Source organism: Phoenix dactylifera, chromosome 4 (genome assembly GCF_009389715.1).
Source record: "Phoenix dactylifera cultivar Barhee BC4 chromosome 4, palm_55x_up_171113_PBpolish2nd_filt_p, whole genome shotgun sequence".
Lineage (NCBI taxonomy): Eukaryota > Viridiplantae > Streptophyta > Magnoliopsida > Arecales > Arecaceae > Phoenix > Phoenix dactylifera.
Genome location: NC_052395.1, coordinates 10,383,744 through 10,409,381, shown reverse-complemented (window position 1 = coordinate 10,409,381; position 25,638 = coordinate 10,383,744). Strand labels below are relative to the sequence as shown.

The window sequence follows — 25,638 nt, the reverse complement described above, 5'->3', positions numbered from 1 at the left end:
AGAGGGATTATTTTTTGGAGGAAGTTCGGCGATGGGCTGGTAGCCCTCAAATGCGTTGCATGGCTATTTGGGCGTTTTGTACAGCTTATCAGATATGACTGGCTAGAAACGCTCGAATTTTTGATGAGGGCATCCCATCACCGAGGTTCGTGATGGAGCGGGTTAGAGCTCAGGCAGTAGAGATCATACATGTGGATCCAGCTCATAGACCTTTGACAGCTCAGAACATCTGAGGCTCCCATACTGCTTCGGCAGCTCCACGTACGGTATTCTTTACCTGGAAGCCCCCACCCCCGAGTTTCCTCAAGGTCAATTTTGACGGCTCAGTCTTAGATGGAGGTAGGAGAGGTAGGGTTGAATTCATCATCAGGGGGCCGAGTTCTTGTGCGGTGGCAGTGGGGGGCTGTCAGATCTTCGATACCTCGATTCCTGGGGCAAAGCTGCAGGCGGCCTGGATGGGTATGTATTACGCGCGGCGAGTGCTTCAGGCAAGTTCAATCTTACTGAAGGAAGATTCGGTCACGGTGATCAGCTGGGTCTGAAGAGGCCCGTGCAGTTATGAAGGAGATCATCCCCTGCTTCGCGACATTTGGGAGATGGTGAGGAAGCGTGTCACATTCCAGGCTATACATGTATATCGTGAGACCAATGGAGTGGCCGACTGAATAACAGCTTATGTAGCGAACCACTCAGAAGTTACCCTATGACCTGAAGAGAGATATGTCCAGAGCACTTCGGAACCTTTTGTTTTCTGATTCTATTAGGTGTATACGTACCTGTAATGTATGAAATGTCCGTTCTAGAAAAAAAAGGAAGAAAAAAACAAAAGACATCTCATTATTTTTTTCTGGACCATACTTTTCTTTCTTTTCTCACGAACGAAACGCGCTCTGAAAGCACCAACCTAAAGGAGGACCGCTGCCCCAAAACCAGGTTTCCCTTTTTCTTGCTTTTTTCCCTACTGACCCGACCTGACTCGAGGCAGGTACGAGGCGGGTTCGTGTTGTATGAGGTTTCTGGGGCGGGCACTGGTATTCGCCGACCCATTGCCATCCCCATTCGCTGGCTTCCAGGTGAAACATGGTGAGATCCTTCTAAAATTTAATTTATTGCTGCAGGTGAAACATGGTGAGATCTTTCCAAAAGTTATTGCTGCAATCGAAACGATAATTTCATTAACATCAAATCTAACAGTCTACCTAACAACTGTATTTACATTGTCCCCCACTCCCCACCACCCCTTCATCCAAAGGTTGTCACGAGATATCCAAAGAAAACCTGATCGTTGCCTTTTTTTTACTGTAAGAAAACCTCATCGTTGTCAGAGTTTTGAAACGCCTTCATACATCATGCTATGTGCATTCGTGATCTGAAACAATTGGTTTACCCCGTCCCATCGTGAAACCCCTCGTTCCATCTGGCATCCTCGGCCCAGGAACGGGCTTGCTCATATACTCGCAGCCGGAGCCGGCTGCCACACTTCCAGGTCCTGAGAATACAAACAAATGAAGATTATATTCATTCCAAACCTCAGTTGTGTTAATAAATATACAATTTTATAGCTAAAAACATATGAAAAGACAGAAGCTCGACTCACTAATGAGCACCATTATGGTCTTGCTTTAATTCAATAATATTGATTGTTTGAAAGATAAAAGGCTACCAATTACCGAAAAAAGAGTAGAAAATCTATATATGCAATTAAAAAGGCAAAGGAGCTGTATTAGAAGATTCTTATAATAAGTTGTTCAGATACATTTTTCCCTATGAGAGGAAGGCGGAGTAAGACCTAATTATGAACATTGTAAACATAGTATCAGCATGTAAGAGATCTATCAGCTTCCAAAGAGCTGGAATCGTAAACAAGATTCTGACTAATTGGTCAGATATATTTAGAAAATTAATAATATAAGCAAAAAATATTAGAACAAAGATTATGTGAGGGGCAGCGCGCGACCTGTCAAAAATTAAGACATGATAAGCCAATTTTGCTTCATCACAGCAAAATTGATTGGCGAAAAATTTCCTTGCTTAAGCATTGGTGAAAAATATCTAGATAGGACAGACAAAATGGTTTTAGTGATGTGTGTGGTAGATGCATGAGAGTAAAGTAGGCTGTTTCTCCACAAGTACAGAGTCATCTAGATGCAGAGATAAATGGACAGACGAAAAAATACATGGCTTAGTTGAAAATGTAAATATTGCAACAGTAAGTCGACTGTGTTAACGCAAAGGTTGGCAGAAAGCCAAACAAGTAGCTGACTGGTAGTCCAAGGGCAAGATAGATAATTACGGCAGGTATGTTTGGTTTTGAGATTGCATGATTGGCCTAACCACCAGTCTTAGTGGTACATCAGAAGTTTGTTTGTGTAAATGTGATGTTTAAATTAAGTTAATGAAATATTTATTTATACCAAAAAAAATGTACTACAGCACAAAAAAATAATGTGCACAACCTATGGGTCAAGCGATGATTAATGAATTCCAGATGACAGCATAGAATGCAAACATGCATGCTTACATAGGTGATCTGCTGATGAACATCAAGTATCCACTAATGATCTCCATGACCTTAAAAATGTCATACAGAGGGAAATAGATCAAGATATCTTCATGAGAATTAGATACTTCTGGGTGAAATAAAAGAGCACTACCTAGGTTGACTGACAAAATTATACAAGGGAACTAAAAACCTGGTCATGGCCTGGTTATGTTTTACAGATTAGAACAATGTTGTTAAGATTAGTCTCAGATCGTAAATCGCAGAGGGGGTAGGATTGGATCAGGTTGTGGGTTATAAGACCTTTTCACATATGTTACAAATATGAAAAAATATAATAAATCAAAAAACTAAATAATATGAGAATCATCATCTAAGTAGCTATAATATGCAATTAAACATGAGGATTTAAAGTCCCATAGCTCAGTTGGTTAGAGCAGTGGCCAAAAGCCAAAGGTCATGGCTTTGAATCCCATGAGGACAAGAAGTCTAGAACACCTCTACCAAGCTATAGCATACTTGTATCACTATAGAAATAATTACTCAACACTGTCATTGCCTTGTATTTGTATATCCATAGGTCACACAAGGATTTGAGCCATTAAATATATCTCCAAAAGGCAAAACACAAAAGTCTATACAATCATATATAGCTTAAATATAGAGTCATATAGTCAAATAACCTAAACTCCAATTAGACAAATACAAACACAAGTGCATATCAAGCCATCAACCCAAAAAGGATAGCAAAAATGTAGTCAAAAGAACTATAAAGTCTATAAACATTCAGGTGCTCAAATTATCATGATAATCATCCTCACTGCTTTCCACATATTGAATCAACCCTTCATCATTTTATTCACTTTCATGAGAGAATTGATATTCCTCTTCATCATCTACTACTTGAATCTTGTTAGGCCTCCTAAATGCGAGCTTTCTTGGTCCTACAATTAAAATTTTATGAAATTGTTAAATGCATTTTAAATTTGATGGTTTAGCAAATTTGTGCGCTATATTAACTAATGGCTAACTTAGAAACACTTCTTCTCTTCCTTGAAGAGCTAATGACAACATCTAGATTTTACAAATCACTTCACCATATCCATCCATGCTAGAACATTTGGTAGTGTGGAGCCTTCCTTCTCGATGTTGGAACAAAAGAATTGTTAGCTTCCCTCAATCTTTTGCCTCTAAGGTTGAGATTATGCTTCACACAGACTAGAACATTCAATCTCTTTTGTTCTAGTCCAACACTTCTTTTCTTGAAAGTATCTCCATAGATTTCTTTTGGTTTCATAAATTTTGGAAATAATGAGATATTGAAAATCTTCAAATAATAACTAATGAGTTTACCATTTCAAAAGTGCTCCAATTGGACTCACAACCCTAGTACTACGTGTGTGGTTTAGAATATGAATGGCCAAGTTTTGTTTGGGACATTAGCCTCCATAGCTTTCCCACCATAAATCTAGATTTTTAGAACATAGTTCAAAAGATTAGTTTGGATATCTATTATTTTAATATTTAAAAAAAACATGCTTCATTAGATAATAAAATTAACTGGTGCTTGGTTTTTCTTGTTAGCTTTGCCAACCCTCTACCAAAATTATCTAACGCCATATGAAAGCAACCAAGTTGAGAATCAATTTTCATTCTCCCCTGGAAAGTAGGCCATAGCCTTTCAATACAATCATATAACCTTTCCTTGACTATCCGCACCAAATTATCTTCATAGTGAAAAGCCGGGTTTATATAGTAGCCTGTTGCATGTAGTGGACGATGCATTTGTAGTTCCACCACTCATCAATAATATTCCAAATGGGCATGTACCTCTTTTGAACACCATCTAATTTTTTTTGCAATTGCTTCCTTTGCTCTATCCATCATTTCATTCATGTAGGGAATGGCCAGCTTCTCATCCAAATCCACCTTTCCTAGTACTCTTACCAAAGGTGCGACACTTCTAATACAATATTTCAAGGAAGGCCAAAATATTGTATTACCTAATATGATATCTCTAGCTTTCATTCCATCATCCTTTTAAGCATAAGGACTAGTCTCCCATTCTTTAGTTGCAAACCTGGATCTAAGTCCAACACTTTGTTCAAGAACACACTTAAAAGTGAGAAAACTTGTGGCAAAGCATGTCATGGTGGGTCTAATTAGATCCCTTGGTGAATTTTTTCATTAAATTGAGCACCCATGAATGCTTGTAAATGTAGACTATAATGATTCAGACTTCCGCAATGGTGGCTGCATGAACATCCAATTTTCAATATCTTCCAACATTGGATTAACTAAATATACAGCACAAGGAGAAGAAGAAAACATTTTCCGCTTCTCCAACAACATTGCTGCACAATCCATTACAATTAGCATTACATTCTCCTCCCCATTTCCTTCCATAATGGAATCCAAGAGAAGGAACACGATGTCCGCATTGTTGGAGATATTCGATGTGCCAACCAACCTTAGAAAGTATGTGTCACATGGACTATTCACCAAGAAGTTGATAATTGATTTATTAGCTCTACCCACATAACCATCCAATATGATATTGCAATTCTCCCATTCATTTTTGTGTTGCCATCAAAGAGTCCACATTCTCAACTATTTTTCAAGATACTTGTTTCTAACCTCATATGGTAGCTTGGTAGTTTTAGTGCCTCTCAGAAATTTGCAACACCCTCCATCATTTTTACAAAATAAGGACTTCAAACAACATTAAGAGAGATGGACCTTGCATAAAAGAATCTTCCAACTGCACCAGAACCGAATCCCCTATCCTCTTCAAATGTCATTAAGTGTAGAATGCCTCTTGTTCCAACATTATTTGTCTAGGACAAGGTAGTCATCCATTGCCACATTTTTTCCCTTTATCATTCACTTGAACTTCCCTATTGTTGTAACAAAAATTTGGACAACTAACAACATATCTTATTTCCTCCCTTCTTTTGCATTTTGATTAACCTGCAAAGGCTTCTTGAAGCCACTAACAACTTCATCACTTGCTTTCAAACACTCTCCAACATTTTGATGTGTTCAAGCAAGATGATGTTTCATCAGAAAAACCCTCCCCAAAACTTTCCATGACAATAATTACAATGCAAATATTTTTTGTTATCAGGATTAACTTGCTTGCAATGTTCCCATGCAAGGTCCGCAATCTCGATATTGGTACCGTATCGGTACCTTATCAGTTCGGTACAGTATGATATGGTACGCCTCGGTATGCACTTTGGTATAGGCGGTACAGGGCTTATCGACTTGAATGTGTGTTTCGTACCAGTTTTCTTCCATTATAGTATGGTACATCCCATATTGGGCGGTATGAGAGACCTTGTTTTCATGTAATATCATCATTCTTCTTCTTCTTTCTCCCCATATCTCACAACCCAAAATTCATGACAACAAAAGCAAAAGGCAAAACAAGATACAAATCACTATAAAGAGTCCAAGAACAAAACAAGCAAAAAAAATTTTAGAACAAAATAGAACATGAGCCAATACTAGCATAATGGTAAGAATACTTAGTTACTTAAGGTTATGGTAGGTTTACCCAACTTAAGCCAAATCTTTCACCAAGCACATATTTTTGGCTCTCCCGTGATGTAGAAGCACATGGAAAGAATATTTTGCGGATTAGGATCAAAAAAACCTTCGGATTTGAACCCTCTTCTCTTCCAACCCCCTCCCCACCCCAAAACCTTTTTTTCCCTCTTGGAGAAGAAAAGAGCTCAAAGATAATATTTTACAAGTGCTTAAAGGGCAGATGAAGAGATGGGAGGGAATCATATAGAATTTTTAAACAAAAAATAAAAAATATTTTTGGCACATCATGCACTATTGATGTGAAATAGTGAGGCATCTCTCTATCTCCATGTGAAATAGGTACAAAAAACCCTTTTTTAGTGGATTCGATGATCCATGGATCAAAGGAACCACGATTTTGCTCAATCCAATTTTGAGCCCCCGTCCCCCCGTCCCCCCCCCCCCCCCCCCAAAAAAAAAAAAAAACTCTCTTGCAGAGAAAGAAAGCCCAACAATAATATTTGAAAAGTGCTTAGATGGCAACCGAAGAGATAAGAGAGAGTACTAGAACTTCTAATAAAAATAAAAGATAAACTTTTTGGGTGTCAGATTTTATTCACATAAAACAATGAGGCATCCTTGTTTCATGCTTCAAACAAAGATAGAGACGTGCCGAAATAGGCATCCGAAGGCCCTTTTTAGTGAATCGGACGATCCATGGCACCTATTGATCCATGATTTGGATCGCATGCTCCAATTTGGATCATTTGATCTTTTCAAAAATCAATCTCGGCATATGATCCGGATCAATTTGTACTTTTATGAACCAGATTGTGGATTGGGCAATTTTAACAACACCAGATTGGAGTCTTTGAAGTTTGAAAAATAGAAGTAAATATACAAATAGCGATAGTAGTAAAGATTGCAATTTGAGGTGGATTTGTAGTAAAACAAAAAAAGATTTGGGAGTTGAGGAGGATATGCAGTAAAAATGAAAAGAAACCATAGAAAGCCTATAAGATGCATGAGTAAAGGATGTGATTTTGTTAGGCATAAAGCCAAGATTTTTCTTTCTTTTTTGTGGGGAGAGGGGGCACAAAAATATAGTGTTGAGAAAAGCAAATCCAAATATGATAGAAAATTGTATCAGTATTTTCTCAAGGATTGTTCCAGATGAACAATCTCACCAATTAAACTGACAAAATAGAATTTTAATCCATTTCTATTGAATATCAACTTGTCATTATATACAAGGTCCGCCATACTGGTACCGGTCCCGTACTGGTGGCGTACCGGTCCAAACCGGTCCGTACCGGTGGTGTACCGGTCCGAACCTGTCCGAACCAGTCCCGTACCGGTTCTTCAACAATAAACTACCGGTACCGGATTCCACGTTGATCCGGTACCGGTCCCAGGCCGGACCGGTACGGCAGACCATGATTATATATGTTCTTAAGCTCCTCAATTGCTTTCTTAAGCTTAAAAAATTAAAAGAGTACACGAGTACTATATTAAAATCAATGAAAAACAAAATATATATCTAGAATAATGATGAGTAAATGTATTATTTATAATCCAAATTTAAAGGAACATCCAACAGCATACAAATAATTCGAAATATATCATTTTGCACAGAAAGCCAATTAAAGAAGTATCATTTAATATTCTTTATGAAGCAGTGTTCTTCCAAACAGCCTATAAGAAGCCTCTTTGTACTACTGGGAGTTATAATAGGAATCAAATACTTGACGTGGAGAGATTTCCTCAGAAGTTATATATTGGTTATTATTTAGGAAATAGTGAACATAACAAAGGGGTCAATTCCTGTACCTTAGATTAAGATAGTAGAGCTCTAAGTAGGGGAGCACAGTATTTATCAGGGTTTCACACAAGAATTGTAGAGGAAACATAATATGTGATCTTTTGGAGGCAAGGGGTACATGGCCCCTGCACCATCCGCACCCCCACCCCCACCCCCAGAGCTGCTCCCTTTGGCTCCATCCCTAGATTTACTTATACATGAAATATAGTTTGATGAAATCAAAAGAAAGTGTCTACTAGATGAGGGACAGGCCTGTAAAAGAAATTGAAGGGTGGTAGGCCTAATATCACATAAATGGACATGGACTGGAATATCTAAAGAGGCTTTTCTTATAGAATTAATGGTCAGACAATGGTCCGGTGGAATCCTGATATGTAATCCCAATTCAAGAGCTCCCCATCTGGTCTCTCATCCCACCCACGAACCTAGCCTATGAGCAGAATGCTGGCAGAATTGGTTCAATATTGATGTTTGGTTGGCAAACTCATCAATGAAGCTTAATCCTTTCATGGAATATTCTTAATTGGAAAAATATGACAAAAGATTACAAAGTAGAATAGAGTCAGATAAGGAGAATAAACTAAAGATCTGTAATCAAGAAAATTATTTTATGGTACCATGCCCATCATCATTTCGTTGACTGTGATCCTTTCCTCGATTCTTGTACCGACTCCTCCGCCCGCCTTTGACAATAGCAGATTGCTCTTCCTACATGGAGAACAATTTGGAAATGTTAGAAGAACATAATTATTCAAAAGAGGATGTTTGGAAAGCACATTGAGAATGTATAATAGTTAGCAATGACTGTTACATCAAGATATTATTACCAAAACAGAAGAAATAGAACAGCTACATCAAAATAGTCCGGTAAAACATTTTTATGTCTTCATTTCCTTTTTATTTTTTGGACCTGGTTGTTGCACCAAATTATTCTTAAAGCAAAGAGCCAAAGAACCAGTTCATGTTTAACTAATCTATATGCCAACCAAAAAGAGTGAAGAAAAAGAAAATCAACTTCGACCATTTTCAATGGGATAAACTTTTCTCTTCAGCATTCTGTTTCCCTGAAACTGTGATGTCACAAAAAGTTCTCGCTCAGTTACAACCATATGAAGTGAACACGCAAAAAGCTTCATTTCATACCAATCAGAAGGACCATTGCAGTTAAACTGGGATTTGCATACAAAAGAAGCATCATGAATTGCTCATAATTAAAATCACAAGATACCAACCACTTTCTCAGCCATCTCATCATGGTAGTCAACAGATTTCATCTTCTTCCCATTTCCAGCCATTTCTGCTGTTTGAATATCATTGTTCTTCTCGGAAAAGGTCCCTCTGTGTCCTTGCTGGACTAGTCCATACTTCTCCTGAAACAAAATACATTTAATTGCAAAAAAGAAAAAGAAAAAGAAAACCCTAAAGAAGAAGGGCAGTCTGCATGTTACCATTCGCTTGAGCAAAAGCTCAACTCGCATTCCAGTTCTCCAATTCTTTTCATCATTCAGAGTGGCCACCTGAGTCAGAATAACAAGAGTCATATTTCTTTCTCATATGATGCTAATTTCGCAAGACGTTCAGCACCCGACTATTGCAACACATGATATATGACACTCACAGCACGCTCAGCTGCTTCAACTGTCTCGTACTCAACAAGGGCATGAACCTGTACAATCAGAACACACCATGAACAACTTAAGAAATTATCTATAGCAACATCCCTCTACTTAACATAGAGACAAGCTAGTTCTTGGTAAGTTAAAAAAAGCCATCAGATCCAAAGGAGAAGGATAAAGAAGCTTCCAAAGATCTATGTCTTCACCATCTTTTTTCTTTTTTTTTTTTTTTGCTGTAAATCTGGTTTAAACAATGCATAACCATCTTTTGACGGTCTCAAACAAGACATTGAGACTGGTGCCACAATTGGACGAGCAGCATAAGGGCATCAACTGACTTTCAAGGGAAAAAGAGTATGCAAACATGACAACAAATTGGGAATTTTTTTCTTTCACTAATGTCACTAATAGTCCAATTCGCTTTGTAAAGCACAGTTACACCATTCCGCCAAAAAATGCCAGATTTGTTAATTCATTATGATGGATTTAGTTGGGGGGCATGCTACAACAACAACAATAAAGCATTAGCAGAGATAAACTGGAACATGAAAATTGCATCAGAAGTGATGTAGGTTCAAGCAGAAAATTGTATTATAGGGGTGACCTAACAGAGGTCTTAGAAAATCTAGGAGTAAGTGACAGGCATAAACATGGTGATCAATGATCAGATCCAGAAAGCAATCACGGAAAAGAACCCCTCAGTGATGGAAATAAAACATGATATAGAGGACCTGGGTTTAAAAAAACCAACAAGGCAAGAATTGCTCAGATGGCTCATGTGCACCTTATGATCATCTACGTCCAGCCATAAGGAGGGTAAGAAATCTAAAACATGAACAAACTAAGAACTACAAGATCCAGAAGTGTTCATGGAAGGAAGATTGCATTGCAGAAGAACAGTTCATCAATGATACAAGTTCCACAGCCAAGTGCTCAAGAAAAGAAATTAAATCATTCAAAGATTTCCTGGCCATGAAGAAAAAGATTATACAAATAAATATAGTTTCCTCTTGAGCTTCAAGAATAATGCTAAATCATTCAAATCAAGTATTGATAAAGACTAAGGTTGTCTACACGCCTAAGTGGTTCTAGAAAGTAGCCCCTTGAGGCTTGAAATGCCCAGGCAGAATACCCAGGTGACTAGGCAGGCACATGGAATTATAAAAAATAGTTTCTTTTATAAAAAAGTTTGAGATTTAATGAAGTTAATATAATAGCCTTGTCCATCAAATTATCACAAGACATATTTCGTTCAAAGAGAACATGCACGAAAAAGAGGCCATATTCATAAATGGTAGGTCATTACTAGTGGACTATTCATAATATGATCTAGCATCCATCTGTATATCTTCTAAAACAGATTATAAACAGCAAAACAGTACTTTTGAATAGGGTAGTCGCATAGACTAAAAACACGTGTTCACTGAAATGGTCAGAAAGGTTAAAAAAAAATGCATGACAGCATACGTCCAAAAAGATGGTGACATGGATGATGAAATACATTAAGGTACATGCCCACATAGAAGTCACATAGATGACAAAACACAAAAACATGAACACAAATATGATCATATAGATAACAAACGACATGACGACAAATGAATATGAAGATTAATACAAAGGTTCAATGAATGCATCCACATTACTAGATAAAATATAGAATTTATAAAATATATAAAAAGGCTGGAATTTGAAGAGGTAGATAAAATCACAAGTAGGAACCCACTGGGAAAACTAGCAGTTTACAGGCAGTCGAGTGCCTGGGAAGCAGCCCACCTGGGCAACCTGGAAGCACCAGGTGCCTAAGCGGCCACCTCTAACAACCTCGACAAAGATTACAAAATAACTTTTCTGATTGCTTATGTAATTCCTTAAATGTCTTAAGTTGACCAGACTTGGGACACACAAAATATAAATATGTTTTCATAATGGGGAGACTATACCTGAAGCAATAAAATTCCAGAAGCTAGTAAAGAAGGGCCCGATGTATTAAAGATAAGTTTCAGAAACAGTGTGTATGTATTAATGATCATACCTTACTACTGATTGCAATTTCGGCCTTCCTGGCTGTTGCAGATTCCTCTTTTGAATGTGGATCATGAATGGTAATATTCAAAATGCTGAAATTTAAAAACTAAAGTAAGTTTGTAAATTTCTTTTAAATAATGAAACGTCAATTTAAGGCTAGAATATATTGAAATGACATACTTTCCAATGTTACCAAAGAGTCTTTGGATACTATCTTTTGAGTAATTCTCTGGTAGATTCTCCACTAAAACAGTGCATGGCTGAAGGTAATAAGATCACGTCTTAGATGTTCAGACCAATCTCTAACTGCAACAGACGACAATGCAAATAAAGTATGAAGGACATACCTTTGTATCCTTAATTTCAGTAACTGGTAATGGATGTAATCTCTTCACCTTTTTCCCATCGACACTAACAACCTGCATATAAGGGTATCATGCAAATACAGTCAGAGCAAAGCTCCAGGGGATAGACAGCTGCTAGTCTGCAAAATGACCTCCAGAATACAATCCCAACAAACAGAGTTTATGCAAGTTTGATAAAGTACCCAACCTTTTCCATCCAAAAAAGATATCCAACAAGTATTGCATACCAATATCATTTTAAAACCATGTATGAGAACTCACAAGCTGGGATGATGTCCTGAGCGCAGCCTCTATCAAAGAGAGGTCCTGAACAAGCTTTTTCATTCTTCTAAAGGATGCAATAATTGCAATAGGAACTGCAACAACAAAATACCATTAACCACTGAAAACAGCTTGACCTTACGATGTATTTCAGAAACGACGTAAGAAATAACTTGATTCCTTTCCTTTTTTCGGTGAAGAGAACAACTGGATTAGCAATTTAACATTCCACCAACAAAAAGGTTCAAAAAAATTCTCTTCTACAAAAAGAAATCCATACAAACTGTATTTTTCTCGATTGAACAATAATCGCGGTTTTTATGTGTCCATTTCTAATTTTCATGCATAAGATTAATACCTTCCTATTCCATAAGTTTTTATGCTGCTTATATCATTATATTTTTAAAATGAAATCATCTAGTTGGTTAGTTGAATTCTCCATATGTGAATGAACCTCCACACCGGCTTTGCATTAACAAGTCTGAGATGAATTTAAGTTTGAAAACTGTAGGCACTGATACATTTCACACATGTAGGGCTTATCCTAATATTCCAAGTCAATTTATCAGAAGAACAACATAACGTCCCTTGTACATCAAATCAATGAAAACGGACAATCCTTGTGCCATCTGAATTTACCATATGACATATTCTCGTACAAACATAAATTGAGAAAAAAGACTACTTGGTATGGAGTTCTTGAGGGTTCTATGTTAATCTCGGGTGGAGAGTAAAGTCAAGAGCTTGTATTTCAAACTGCCACTAATATTCTAGAAGTGTTAGGATTTCTTAGACTAAAAAATATAGACTAAGATTGTATAACAGGTCATACTCGTGCACATGCATGTACACATAAAGAGACACACACATGCAAACACATACTCATCCATGTACACAAAGACATTCAGGTTCACTGACAGTTGGCGTGCCTCATGCCATGGACATCTCTCCCTTGCAAATTTTTATTTTTTGGAAAAAAAGGCAAAGATAACTTCTCTCCAAATTAGAAAAAATGCCATTTATAGATTGAGTATTTTCATACAACCCCCAAGCACAAAAAACCGGCATATACAATTCATCTTCAAAATAACAAAATCCGCCTTGCAGTCTAATGATGTTGCCAGCATGTAGCAAACCTAGAATGCTGGTGCATGGTGTAATATAGATAATTTTAATTTTTTATGACCTAAAACTGAAATGCATGGAAGGGCATAAGAATTGATAATACACATCAGTCATCACAATCCGTGTTGCCTAAAATTATAAATAACCAGTGCATGTTGGCACAAGTGAACAGCTATTTGTCATGCACTCGATCACATGACACCTCACAAATCCTCTCATCAATGCCCGTCATAGTTATCTTAAGGTATCATCCTAAACCACAAGTTTCAGACAATCTCTGGTCCTTACCACACATAATCCACCAATCCCAACAGTTCCTTTCTGCTGGTGCAATTATTAAGTTCCCACAAATGTTTTAAATTAAATTTTCTGTCATCATAAATTAAAAAAACTTTCTCATTTTTTGCCACAAGGTTACATGCATTGAGTACATAAAACTTTGCTCAGAATAACCACACTTTTACACCAATGGCTGGAAGCTAAGGTCACTTGCTTAAAATAATCATAAATGTAGAAAGGAAATCAGGCCACAGACATTACATAAAAAAATAGGCACAAGAATGAGAATTAAAGATTATAGGAGCATATTGTGAACTCCTTTAAGCTTTGAATTAAAATATCTTAAACCCATAAAACCAGACTATATCTATATGCCCGCTGTATTAGATCACTGACTAAAAGTAAATGTTGAAAGAAATGACATCAACAAATATAACAAATTCCAGAAGGAATTAAGTGACAAACATTCGATGCTAAGAAAAGAGAATCAGGTTGTAGTTGACTAATTAGCCACTCTGACCTAACTTAGATGCTTAGCAGACAGCAAAGTAGCTGCATTGGATAACAAACAAGTCCACAAGTGGACTCTGCGTGTGTGTTTTTCTTTTTCCTTTTTCCTTTTTTTTGGGGGGAGGGAGAGTCTCCACCAAGATTTTTAAAAAATCTTATTGTATCCATATAATCCAGCCTTTTTCAGATTAGCATGCCCCCCTTCTTCCCATGTGGCCCTCCCTAGATTTGATACATATGTTCCCATTGAGTTCTTTCCTTAGTCGCCAAATTTGGAAGCAGGTGCTGGTGCAGGGATACTTGGGGTCCAGGAAAATTCCAAAGCGGGTGTGTCACCTAGGAAGAAGATTCCAGCTAGTAAGGCACAAACCTCCATTGTAATAGACTTAGTCAAATTCCATATTAACATTGCCTATATAAATGGAAGTGATAAGTTTGGAAATCAAAGAGTTTGGATCCTATCTTTTCAGGTTGGACTGAAGTCTTATTTATCAATCACAGCCGTCCATGTCTAGTGCAGTAGCCATGATTGAGTGGGCCCAGCAAGGCTATGACAAAAGCATGAGGGGCCCGCTCAATCACAGCCACTGTGCCATACACAGACATCCATCATTGGCAAACAAGAATACTCTTGTCCATTTCCAAATTAGGACCCCAACTCAATCATAAAAGGCTCTTTATTTGCTGAAAATAGCTATGTGGTTAACTCCATCCAACTAGAATACCAAAAAAGATTATCCAATGCAACTAAAGATATTATGGGAGTTAAAATGTACATCAAGTACCCAGGGGCAATGTCCTAGACACTCCAAAATCCAAATGTTGGGTTTTTTGGTGTATAGGATACTCGATAGTTCGGGCACCTCATGACACTCAGCACTCTGCACCATGAAATCATTTTGTCATCATTTTACATTGCTACTTTTGGTACTCCTACATGAGAGTTATTAAGTGTAACATATCAATGAGCAAATATTTTACCAATTATGTGAACTGAAGGAGGTCTGACATATCAACCAGCAAATCTTTTATCAATTTTTGATCTAAAGTAGCAATAAGTCCAGCTTGCTACCTGTGTAGTAATAAATAATATAAGAAATAGACATGTATGTCCATGTATCTGATTTTTAAAGGTCCGCATATTAGATTCTTCTGGACACTTGACACATGTTTCACAAGTCCAAGTAACACACCCATGGGACATCGAGTGGAGGAGCTCAGCATCTTCCAAGTTTAAAGAGCATTGCTAGAACATCCACAGATAATGAGCTGATACACTTTCATGATGGTTTCCATCCACAGCATTGCTAGAAATCCACAGATAATGTGCCATTATATGTTTCGTTTGCAGCTTTCATTTATGTGAATGGCTTGCACTTTTCAACATTTGAGTATGAACTATTAGTAAATTCATGAAATTTTGGCTGTGACCTGCAACTCATAAGAATATTTAAAAAAAATTACGGAATTTATGATCATTTATGATTACTTTAAAATACAAACTTATGTTATTCTTGTTTTTGTTTGATTTTTTCTTTTTACTTTTGGAAAAAATAGCAGTCGGCCAACAATCATTCATTTTGCTGCTCTTCTTCAAGATGTGATATGACTTCAAAATTTCTATGCATTTCAAGTTTTGTTTGACATTAAGGAATGCGTTTACTTGTTTATCAAATTAAGGAAAAGATTGTAAGCAATAAATAATATATTTACTTTTTTTTTGAAATTTACCCTTCTAAATTATAAATGATTCATAATTTTATAATGGTTCAACAATTTTTCTTCTTTCTTTTCTCCGGCATGACTCCGTTTTGGTTCTCTGCTTCTGAACCTACAGGGTTAAGAGTTGGCATATTATTTTGGGCCCCCCTCAAGGGTAAATCCTCACCCCAACCTTGTGAGCCCATTAAAATTACCTAACTAAACCTTAATCAACTTAGTCCCCATTCTTGTATGCATAAGTATAATAGTACATCAATGCATGTAGGCACCTACTGAATAACCCATACATGCATGTTTGCAACCATGAACCCATGCACAAGAGCCACCTACCAAGGCACATAATATATGCATGAAATGATAAAATACTGAAGGGACATCAGATGAGTAAGGGAGACATCACTTCCTGGAAGTAACTGAGTTGATGAGCCACCTTTAGCAAAAGCTAGGCAACAGTCACCAACTACAAGATCAGCTACGTTGTATCTTCATTGTCCCTTAATAGAAGATGGAAAAGGCACTGAAAAGCAAGAGAGAAAAAGGAAGGGGGGTTATTGAGAGGGATTTTGATGGTTTAGTCTCTTTCCTTCAACACAATCCATAGCAGTACTCTTTTTTTAAAGAAAACAAAAGATTGTAGTTTACCACAAATGGGACAAAATAGTCCTTATTGTCCCATTAATAATTAACTCCTTTAACAAGTTCATCATAGATATTAAATATAATATTGATCTTTTTTTTATAAAATGCAAACATCTCCAATGATCTATGTATCCACTCTCTTTGTTTCAGATTATATGGTAGAATAGGTTAATGTTATAATCAGGGTCGGAGGAACCATTCTAGTCGTACTAAGCCGTTCCGACGGCAGACCGGGACGGTTCCGGCAACGGAAACGAAACCCGTTGCCGGATGGGGAGAAGAAGAAAAGAGAGAAAAAGAGAGAGCGAGCAAGGAAGGAAGAGGGAGAGGAAGGAAGAGGGAGGGAGGTGGAGGTCGGCGAGCTGGGCGGAGAATGCTCCTCCGGGCCACTTTTTTTAATTCACGATTTTTAAGTGAAATTAGCAAATCGCTTGCCAATTTCACTTAAATATCGCGAAATTAAAAAGAGGCTCGGGCCCTATTTTGTACGAAATAGGAAACCCAACCATGGAGCCTTCCTCCGCCTCTTGCCCAGGTCGCTGGCCTCCGACGACCCTCCACCGGCCTCCACCACTCTCCTTCTCTCTCCCTCCCTCTCTCCCTCTTCTCTCTCTCCCTCTTCTCTCTCTCTCCCGTTCACCCTCTCCCCTACCTCCTCTACTGCGACAGTATAGGCCTGGCACGGCACGGCGCAGGCCCGTACCGACCCGTGCAGCCGGGCAACCGGTCTGGGGCTAGATACCGACACAGCAGACCATAGTTACAATTACCATTTAACTATAAAGAATCAAAAAAATCAGTTATTAATTGGACAACAGGAACTATTTTGTCATTTATAAATAAGTTAGGTCAAAATGTCATATAATAAAAAAAGGACCATGTAGGTATTGAGCTGAGAAAGGACTAATACGTTAAAATCCCTTATAGAGATAGAGAGAGAGAGGACGAGGAGGAGGAGGAGAAACTAGACAACAATTTTATCAGCAATATAGAAAAAGGATACAAAGTGAAACTTAACAAAAAAAGAAGAAAATACTAGATTAATTTGCACAAAAATAACAAGAAATTGACAAGAATTGGACAACAGGGACTATTTTGTCATTCATAAATAAGTTAGGTCCAAATGTCATATAATAAAAAAGAGGACCATGTAGGTATTGAGCTGAGAAAGGACAAATACGTTAAAATCCCTTATAGAGATAGAGTGAGAGAGGACGAGAAGGAGGAGAAACTAGACAACAATTTTATCAGCAATATAGAAAAAGGATACGAAGTGAAACTTAACAAAAAAAGAAGAAAATACTAGATTAATTTGCACAAAAATAACAAGAAATTGACAAGACTGCTCTTTTAACAATAATGTAAGGAAATAACAAGTAAAAAACAAAGAAATTGAAAATAGCAATTTCAGATTCTCTTGGCTCAAAGCAAACAACACTACATTATCAACCACCCACGTAAAATAATTCTTGAAAATGATGATGTCATAAGAATAATAAACCTTTGAAAGAAATACGGTAAGAACCTTAAGATCTTATCGATAAAAAACTCGTTTTGAATTTCCATAAATGCTCCTAAGAACAGAGATAATCAGATAGCAGTTGGTTGAAAGTCATTCACACCTAAACTAGATGCTCGGCACAACTGTTCAATAGCTGCACCAGGAGAATCATCTAGTAAAGGCAACCTGTCATAAGTACCTGCTTTATTTCATCAGTTTCATCTCCATTCTTCAGAACATGATCTTAACTAAAAGACGCACATGCACACATCCAACCATGCCAACACTACACTCAGAAGACTGCCCACCTCTGCACCTAAGGATGCACACACAACCACAAAATACATATAGATACATATATATCATGTCTGTGTATAGCATGCATGCATGCATCAGGCATGTATGTATGTTCGATAAGAGCATACTGAGTGATGGTCTTGGAAGAGTAAGTGAGAAACCACATCTTAGTAAGAAAGCAAAGTGACCAGCCACCTTCAACAGCACATGGTGACAGTCATCTTTTACAAGATCATCTGCATTCGCTCTTCCCTTGACAAGAATACAAATGTTAAACCAGAAGAAAACAAAACTAAATGACTCCTTCCAGCAATACGGCCAACACAAACAAAAAAAAAGAGAAAAGCATGAAGAAACATAATAACCAAGTAAAGTCTACCGCCCATTTGAGAATATATCAAGATATTAAGAAAAAAAAAAAACAGTAAAATCTTGCTCTTTTAACAACAGTATAATCCAAATAAAGTCAAAAGACAACCAATTCTTAAACAAAACTGTGACAAAATAAATATGTGCTTTATTGGTTCAACTTAAGCAAGAAAAAAAACAACCATTTGCTGCTATAGCACTTGAATCCTGATAAACAACAATTCTTCGTCATTCTTTGTTATAATTAGATGCTCTGGACTCTCCATACGCTGGGTAAATCAAGACCAAAGGTAATTCCATATTCACCAGCCACTTGCCCGCAATCTCAGTTTTAGCCTCTTCAAAGAATGGAGGAAAATTGGAGCCACAAACACATATAGCTCTCAAATCATACAAGGCACAAATCTGATTTCTCTAAGCACACAACAGGTGCTAAAAACTATGTCATGATAAATCAAGCCTCTTATCACATAAACAAAGAAGGGACATCACATTAGTTGCATGAATCAAGTACCTAATCTCTTGCAAAAATGATTTTAGAAACAATATCTGATTTCTCTATTGTGCTCAGAGGGTTGGGGAATGGGATCACATATACTAAAGATCATTTCTAAGAAGCAAACATTTAACCAATTATAAGAATTATTTCAGGTGAAAATTGATTTCTTCAGACAAACTACTGCATGCATCTAATTAACAAGGAAAAGAAAGTATCAAAATTAAAAAATTCAGGCACCCATTTCAAAAAATAAAATAAATAACATAAAATGCACACATGCTCTTGTGTACATAATTGCGCTTCAGTATTGCAAACAACCAATCTCAGGCCTGAGAATGCATATCAGTTGGAATTTAAAAGAGAGACCTTTATCTAAGTCGGTCATATAATCTTAGGAAAAAATCTTGAAAGAAACGAGTTAAGCATGCACATGGGACATCTATAGTACTTACCAAATCCTTCCTTGTCCCTCTTCACAAATTTTAACAAAAACTTATCCGTAGGAAGATTTTCATCACTGAAGTAGTATTCAACCTGCAAAACTATCCACTTTTACTAAATTAACTTAAAACAATTTGTGAGACTCAAAACTATTCAAGTGCATCATTCAGTTAGAAAATCAAGATGGCTCCAAAATACTACCAGTCCCCTAACAGACCACCAAACAATAATACACAAAAGTCACTAGTATAAAAGGACTGAATCATTTAAAATATGGCTACAGTAAGACAAAAGCAAACCCTATCATTAAATTTCAGGTGTTGTTTATAGAAAAAGAAAATCAATTATTTACATGTTGAAGTGAGTTTTAGGCAACACATAAAATTGACCATTATAGTGTACAATTGGTTCAACTTACTTATGAAACTAAAATTACCTTGATATACAGAATTTTCAGATCTATGTTTATGGTTCTCATTCTATTTGACAAGAATAACTCATTTTATCAGTATCACCGTGGTACAAAAGCAGTTTCGATTCCAAAAGAACAAACAGAAGTACTCTTGATGTACTGAGAATGATTATTACCTCATTAACCTGTCCCATTCTCTTTGACACATTGGTGATAAAGGACAAGGGTGCAATTTGGGCAGATTGTCTTGGATGAAGGCTAAGCTAAACCCTTCAACCCATAGAATATCCAACCTCAACTCAACTTGGCCTAACAATGATACCAAAAATCGAAAGCATACCCACCCAAAGATCAAAATTTTCAACTAAATCACACGATTTAGGTTAAATTGGATGGCTAAAGTTCAGGCTGAATCTTAATAACACACTGATCATGTCTCTGCTTCAACTGGAGCCGAATTTAGGTTGGGCACATTGACAGCCCTAAAAAGCTGTATGTATTAGATTGAAGTAAGAAGCAATTTTATATAAATTCGGGTTTGGTCCAGTTTGCCAAGGAAAAGTTGCACTTCCAATGGAGTGATGGGAAAGCAAACAGAAATTGGTGTCTACCAACCAATAACACATATGTCAATAATAAACTATTTGGCCTAAAACAATCTGAAATTGACCGAACTTTTTGATTTTGCAGTTTTGCCTGGTGTCAGCCAACCAGACAGAACCAACCAAAACTGTCGAATTATCCTATTGTTGTTTGGGGACTCATAAAAGGCCTTTTCTAACTTCCCAGAGTCTTGGAGGACAACAAGGGACTGTTGAGATCACCACAATGTCCCTCGCTTGTTTTCTTTTAAAAATTGTCTGGTGGGGGATGGAATGGACACAGCTCATCCCTATGGCTAGTCACTCAACGGTCAAGACCCTTCTCTTGCAGTTCCTCTCCTTGTTGCACACCAAAGAAGAGACTAGGCAGAATTCAACTGAACCAACATGAAGCCATGCTAGAAACTTTAGATTTCAAGAGATAATGAAATGCATCTTGTTTGCTTCTTTATTAAAAATGTTAAATAAGTGAAGCAAGCATAATTGTTAAAAAAAAAAGTGCAGGAACATATAACTAATTTCACACTCTTATATAGTTAGATTATGCTTAAGTAGGTGATATTTGGAATTTAACCATCAATACATCAGATACGTTCTTGCGATATAATCAAAGCATTTGGCTTCAACAATTTACTTTTCAAACTACTCATGCTACACTATTTATGATCCTAGGCAGCTCAAAATAAAATGGAATGATGCAAAATAACCTTTTTCCTCCCTTTTTAAGATTTTATTCTAATTTTTTTGAACAAAACTCCAAAACGTGGAGCAAAACAATCTTAAAACCTTGGCATTTATAAAATAAAATCATTTCAGTTGACCGACCAAAACCCAACAGAATTTATTATCATGTCGATATGTTCCTCTTCCAGCCTATAACCTAAAGCAGTAAAACCAGCAAACTGCTTCTTGCATTAATTTTCCAATTGAAGCTTGACCAATTTTTAAGTACATCTTAGACAAATCCAACTCAAATCATGTATAAGTCATTTTTAAGTGCAACTTATTAACCTTTTCCACTAAAGGAACTTTGTGTAATATAGATAATAGAAATACAAGTCTCTCATACCACGGTTGTATAAAATGAAAACAGAACCAAATAGAACAAGAAAGAGCTAACAAGGGAGAATGCCAAACCTTCAATAAATCCACCTAAAGAGATCAAAGCTTCTCCTATAAGAAGTTAACCAACTGTCATTACTATACTAAGCATCAACACAGCACTTAATTTTATCTACAAGATCATTCCATATCTAGCCACATCTTAAAACTCTCCTGTCGTGATCCCTCCTCCTCACCAAGTTATAAATAAAAAGAAAAGAGAGAGATTTAATTGGAATATAATCACTTCCAAAGACACTATGCCACCAACTCCAAAGGCAACAAGAGCAAGGCATTTGTGCCTAGCCAAAGAGAACCAGTAACAATCCAAAAACTTCTTGCATAGAAGGGCCAAAAGGGTACACAGGTGCAATGCCTTCATGTCCCTTGCCACACTGCTTGCAATATTTTCAGCTACCTTCCCTGTCCTTAAAGTCCATTGTTCCTTTCAGCAGGCTTGCTGGTTTAGATGGAACAATATTATAAGATAGTTAGATGAAACCATTCCAATAAATGTGGGAAAGGAGTATTTTTTTGGTAGTAACAGGAATTCAGAAGAAGAGCTGATTCATAGATGGAATCAGAAAAACAGAACATTTGTTAAGAATAACATTGGTTCTTAAAAGGAGGATAGCTTTAACTGGAGCATTTCTCTCCAAACCATACAAGGCTAGACCTCTTCTCTTTTCTCTCTTTATTTTTTGGGTCTCCCTAAGATGACCCTCCTTGTGGTATTTGTATAGTTATTGGCTTCTTCTCGTGACTCTCTCTTCTCTAGCCCATTTCCACGCAGGACCGCCGTAATATCTATTTTTCCTCACCTTTTCCAGAAAATACAACTATTTTCTTAGATATATAAAAAGTACATTGTTGGACACTTGGTTATGTATAGGTTTTTCATAAAAAAAATGAGGATATTTCATTTGTTTCTTTATGTAGAAAGGTGCATCAGTTTAACATTTTTTCCATAGCTCAACCAAAAAAAAAAATTATTGTTGACAGCGAAGTAATATCACATGAAATCTTGTCAAATTTTCCTGACAAATACTAGAGGGTCATGATTATTCTTACCTCATCTAATCACAGGCCAAACTTCTTGGACATAAACGCTCCTTTTTCCATGCAAACCAATATTTATACATACTCTAGATTGCAATAAGGTCAACAAGTAGCTGTTCATTGAAGTGTTCATTTCTTGCAACTCATTAAAACTTATCCATTTTCCACTTTCTATTTTATCTTGATTACAAAGAGTGCCACTTTCTCGATCACTTAGAGACTCAAGAATTACCCTAATATCTAATTAGCATCACCATCAGTGCACTTAATCCCCTACTTTCCTTTGATGATATGGAAAATTCCCAAACAAATACAAAGCCATCATACTGTAATATAACAGCTTTTTTTTTCTGACCCTGCATAATTCTTGAAATAAAACCATATGTAATATCTGAAACCACGAATTCTTTCACATAACATGTAAGGTTGTAAGCAAAACCTAAAAAGTCTGACCTATTTCACGAGTTCTTGGATCAAGAATCCAAGAAAAAGAAGCAAAGAAAGGAACTGATCGATAACGACAGAATGGACAACATTTTAGAGCACGAACACGATTTCTTTAACAATAAAGTGCCTAAACTTAAACGTCTGTCTTATTATCCTTGTTTCTTGGATTCTTGGATTGCAAAATCCAAGAAAAGGAACAAATAGACAACTATCTAACTATATAAATCTTTATACGAACACCAAAAACAACACTTGGATAGAGATGACCTGTCGCACGATCTTATCTCGGAGTTCGTTGGTAAGAAAAGCGGGATCGGACCGGGCGGCCATCCCCTCCTGGGGACCTTGGTCTTCGAGGGCGTCGAAAAAGATCTCGGCGTCCGGGAGGGCATCGTCTGTGGAGGACTCCACCGCCTCTTGGAGGCCTCCGTGTCCGGTAAGGGCCGGAGAAGCGATATCGGCATCGAGAGGGCGATCGGCGGGAGAAGATGGATCGACGGCGGCGGCGGCGGGAAGTGGAGGGGGAGAAGATGGAGGACGAGGAGAGGTGGGAGGCCGCGCTTCGGTTTCCATCGTTTCTAAGGCGAGCCGCGAGAGCAAGAACGCCCAGGCCCGCCTTGCACTTGCCTTCTTCCTTGTTCTCCCCTCGCCCTCGGTTTGTTTTCGTCTGGGAGCTTCTATTTATAAGGCGGCGAGGGCGAGTTCAAAGTAGGGGGGGCGCAACCTAATTCGCGGCTCAGCCTCGGCCCGGAGCCGAGCAGCCAAGCTTAGGCTTTATAAATTACGGTTGGCCTTTCAGCTGGCGTTTGCTTGAAGCAAGACACCAGGTATAAGGCCTCGTTTCAGCCGAATATTTTTTATAAAATAAATCTAAATTTCAAATAGGCTAGTGCCGCTAGTCCCATCAAACCTTCTCATACCTATTTTTCGGACATAAGCTACTCCATGTTCAATGCCTTATACCTATTCTCTATGCTCATTTCACCCATTTAGATGTAACTGATGAATTTAGTTTGATATCATCAATTAAGCTACATGAGCATTATAAAATATTATAACTATAATATAACTAATTATATATAGTTATAATAGAATATTGATAATATTATATAAAACAATAACATTACATGATATTATATTTGCTATAATAAATATTAAATATTTATTATATTATTGTAAATTAATAAAGTGTTTTGGACAATGTTTGCTAATGTTGATACTCTACTATAGTAATATTATTGTATTTAATGTTTCATATTAATTACAATGGTACTTTAATAATATTATTATAACACAATATTATCATAGAGAGCTCTAGTTGCAAATTGAAATATCATATATAGCTATCGGTATAATGAAATAGTAATATTAGAATATAATATCATAACATTATTTACCGCTAGTATAATATTTAAAATATTGATATTATAATATAAAATACCACTATACAATATTAATATATTTTTTTGCTTATAACTCTTTGTACATATGATTTACATATACTCATCCTCTGAAAATTACTTTCTGCATATATACCTTTCAAATCATCCTATTTTCGTATATATAACCCCCCATGCTAGATTCTTGGTTGATGACGTTGATAAATAATTATTTTGAATATTATTCGGCACTATTATCTTTCTAAGTTAATATCTCTTAAAAATCTAATATTCAATTTGTAACAAAAAGCGCTTTGTTTTTATATAAATGTTTTAAGGACATTGATCCAAAAGAGTAATAAAGTAATTTCATACTCAAAACGGTAATTTATGAAGAGCATTAACCTTAAATTTAGAGGTAAGGTATCCATAATAAAATGATTTGAGGGTATATATCGCTAATATTTTTTGGAGGATAAATATATAATAAACTATATTTGCAAAGATATATATTCAAAATACTTTTTTTTAGTCCTTTCTTGTGTACGTATGTGAGAAAAATTAGTTACCTTATATTATATTGTGATTGGTTATCACGAGACCGGTGTATTGCACAATAGTGGTCATAATACAATATAATTAACACATGTTGATTAATATTTTTTACTACTATTCTATTAAAATTATATTTTTATACTATTTATATTTTCATATTAGTTCCTGGGTTAGGTTGTATTATATAAATAGTGATAAAAATCATATAGCATTGTTAAGATGTGATTATCATTTGATATATTCGTTATCACCGGCCTCCCTCGAAAAAATTATTAAATTAATCCATTGATGTGTTGCACGAGTATTATTACAACCATGGTTAACATTTAATTGTGAGGGGATTTACCATTAAGAGACATCCGTGTCATAAAATCTTGGTCATGATTGTAGTGTGTTATTGCATTCACTCATAAATGTAGGACAAGGGCCAAGCACGCGAAGATGGAAATTGACCTAATTCAAGTATAATCAAAGAAGGATATGATGGCATGAGCGTCTGCATATTTTATCTTGCAATTTGAAATGATGCAGGTGTTTAATCGCGCAGAATACATACATGGCATGAATTTATTGACATA

At 36.6% G+C, this 25,638-nt stretch overlaps 1 protein-coding gene and 1 long non-coding RNA gene across 2 annotated transcripts; both read right to left on the bottom strand.

The window, feature by feature from the left end:
- Positions 1-1,089: 1,089 nt before the first annotated feature.
- On the bottom strand, positions 1,090-23,804 carry LOC103707370 (la-related protein 6A). Its single transcript, XM_008791822.4, has 11 exons — positions 23,394-23,804; positions 19,517-19,598; positions 12,124-12,218; positions 11,845-11,916; positions 11,678-11,757; positions 11,505-11,589; positions 9,472-9,519; positions 9,302-9,370; positions 9,086-9,223; positions 8,471-8,561; positions 1,090-1,489 (listed from the first exon to the last, which is right to left on the bottom strand). The coding sequence occupies exons 1-11, from the start codon at positions 23,697-23,699 to the stop codon at positions 1,353-1,355; spliced, it is 1,203 nt and encodes a 400-aa protein (XP_008790044.1). The 5' UTR covers positions 23,700-23,804; the 3' UTR covers positions 1,090-1,352.
- Positions 13,816-16,183, bottom strand: LOC113462741. The gene is made up of 2 exons (XR_003385791.2): positions 15,019-16,183; positions 13,816-14,918 (listed from the first exon to the last, which is right to left on the bottom strand). It is a non-coding gene; the product is annotated as an uncharacterized LOC113462741 (long non-coding RNA).
- Positions 23,805-25,638: the final 1,834 nt, after the last annotated feature.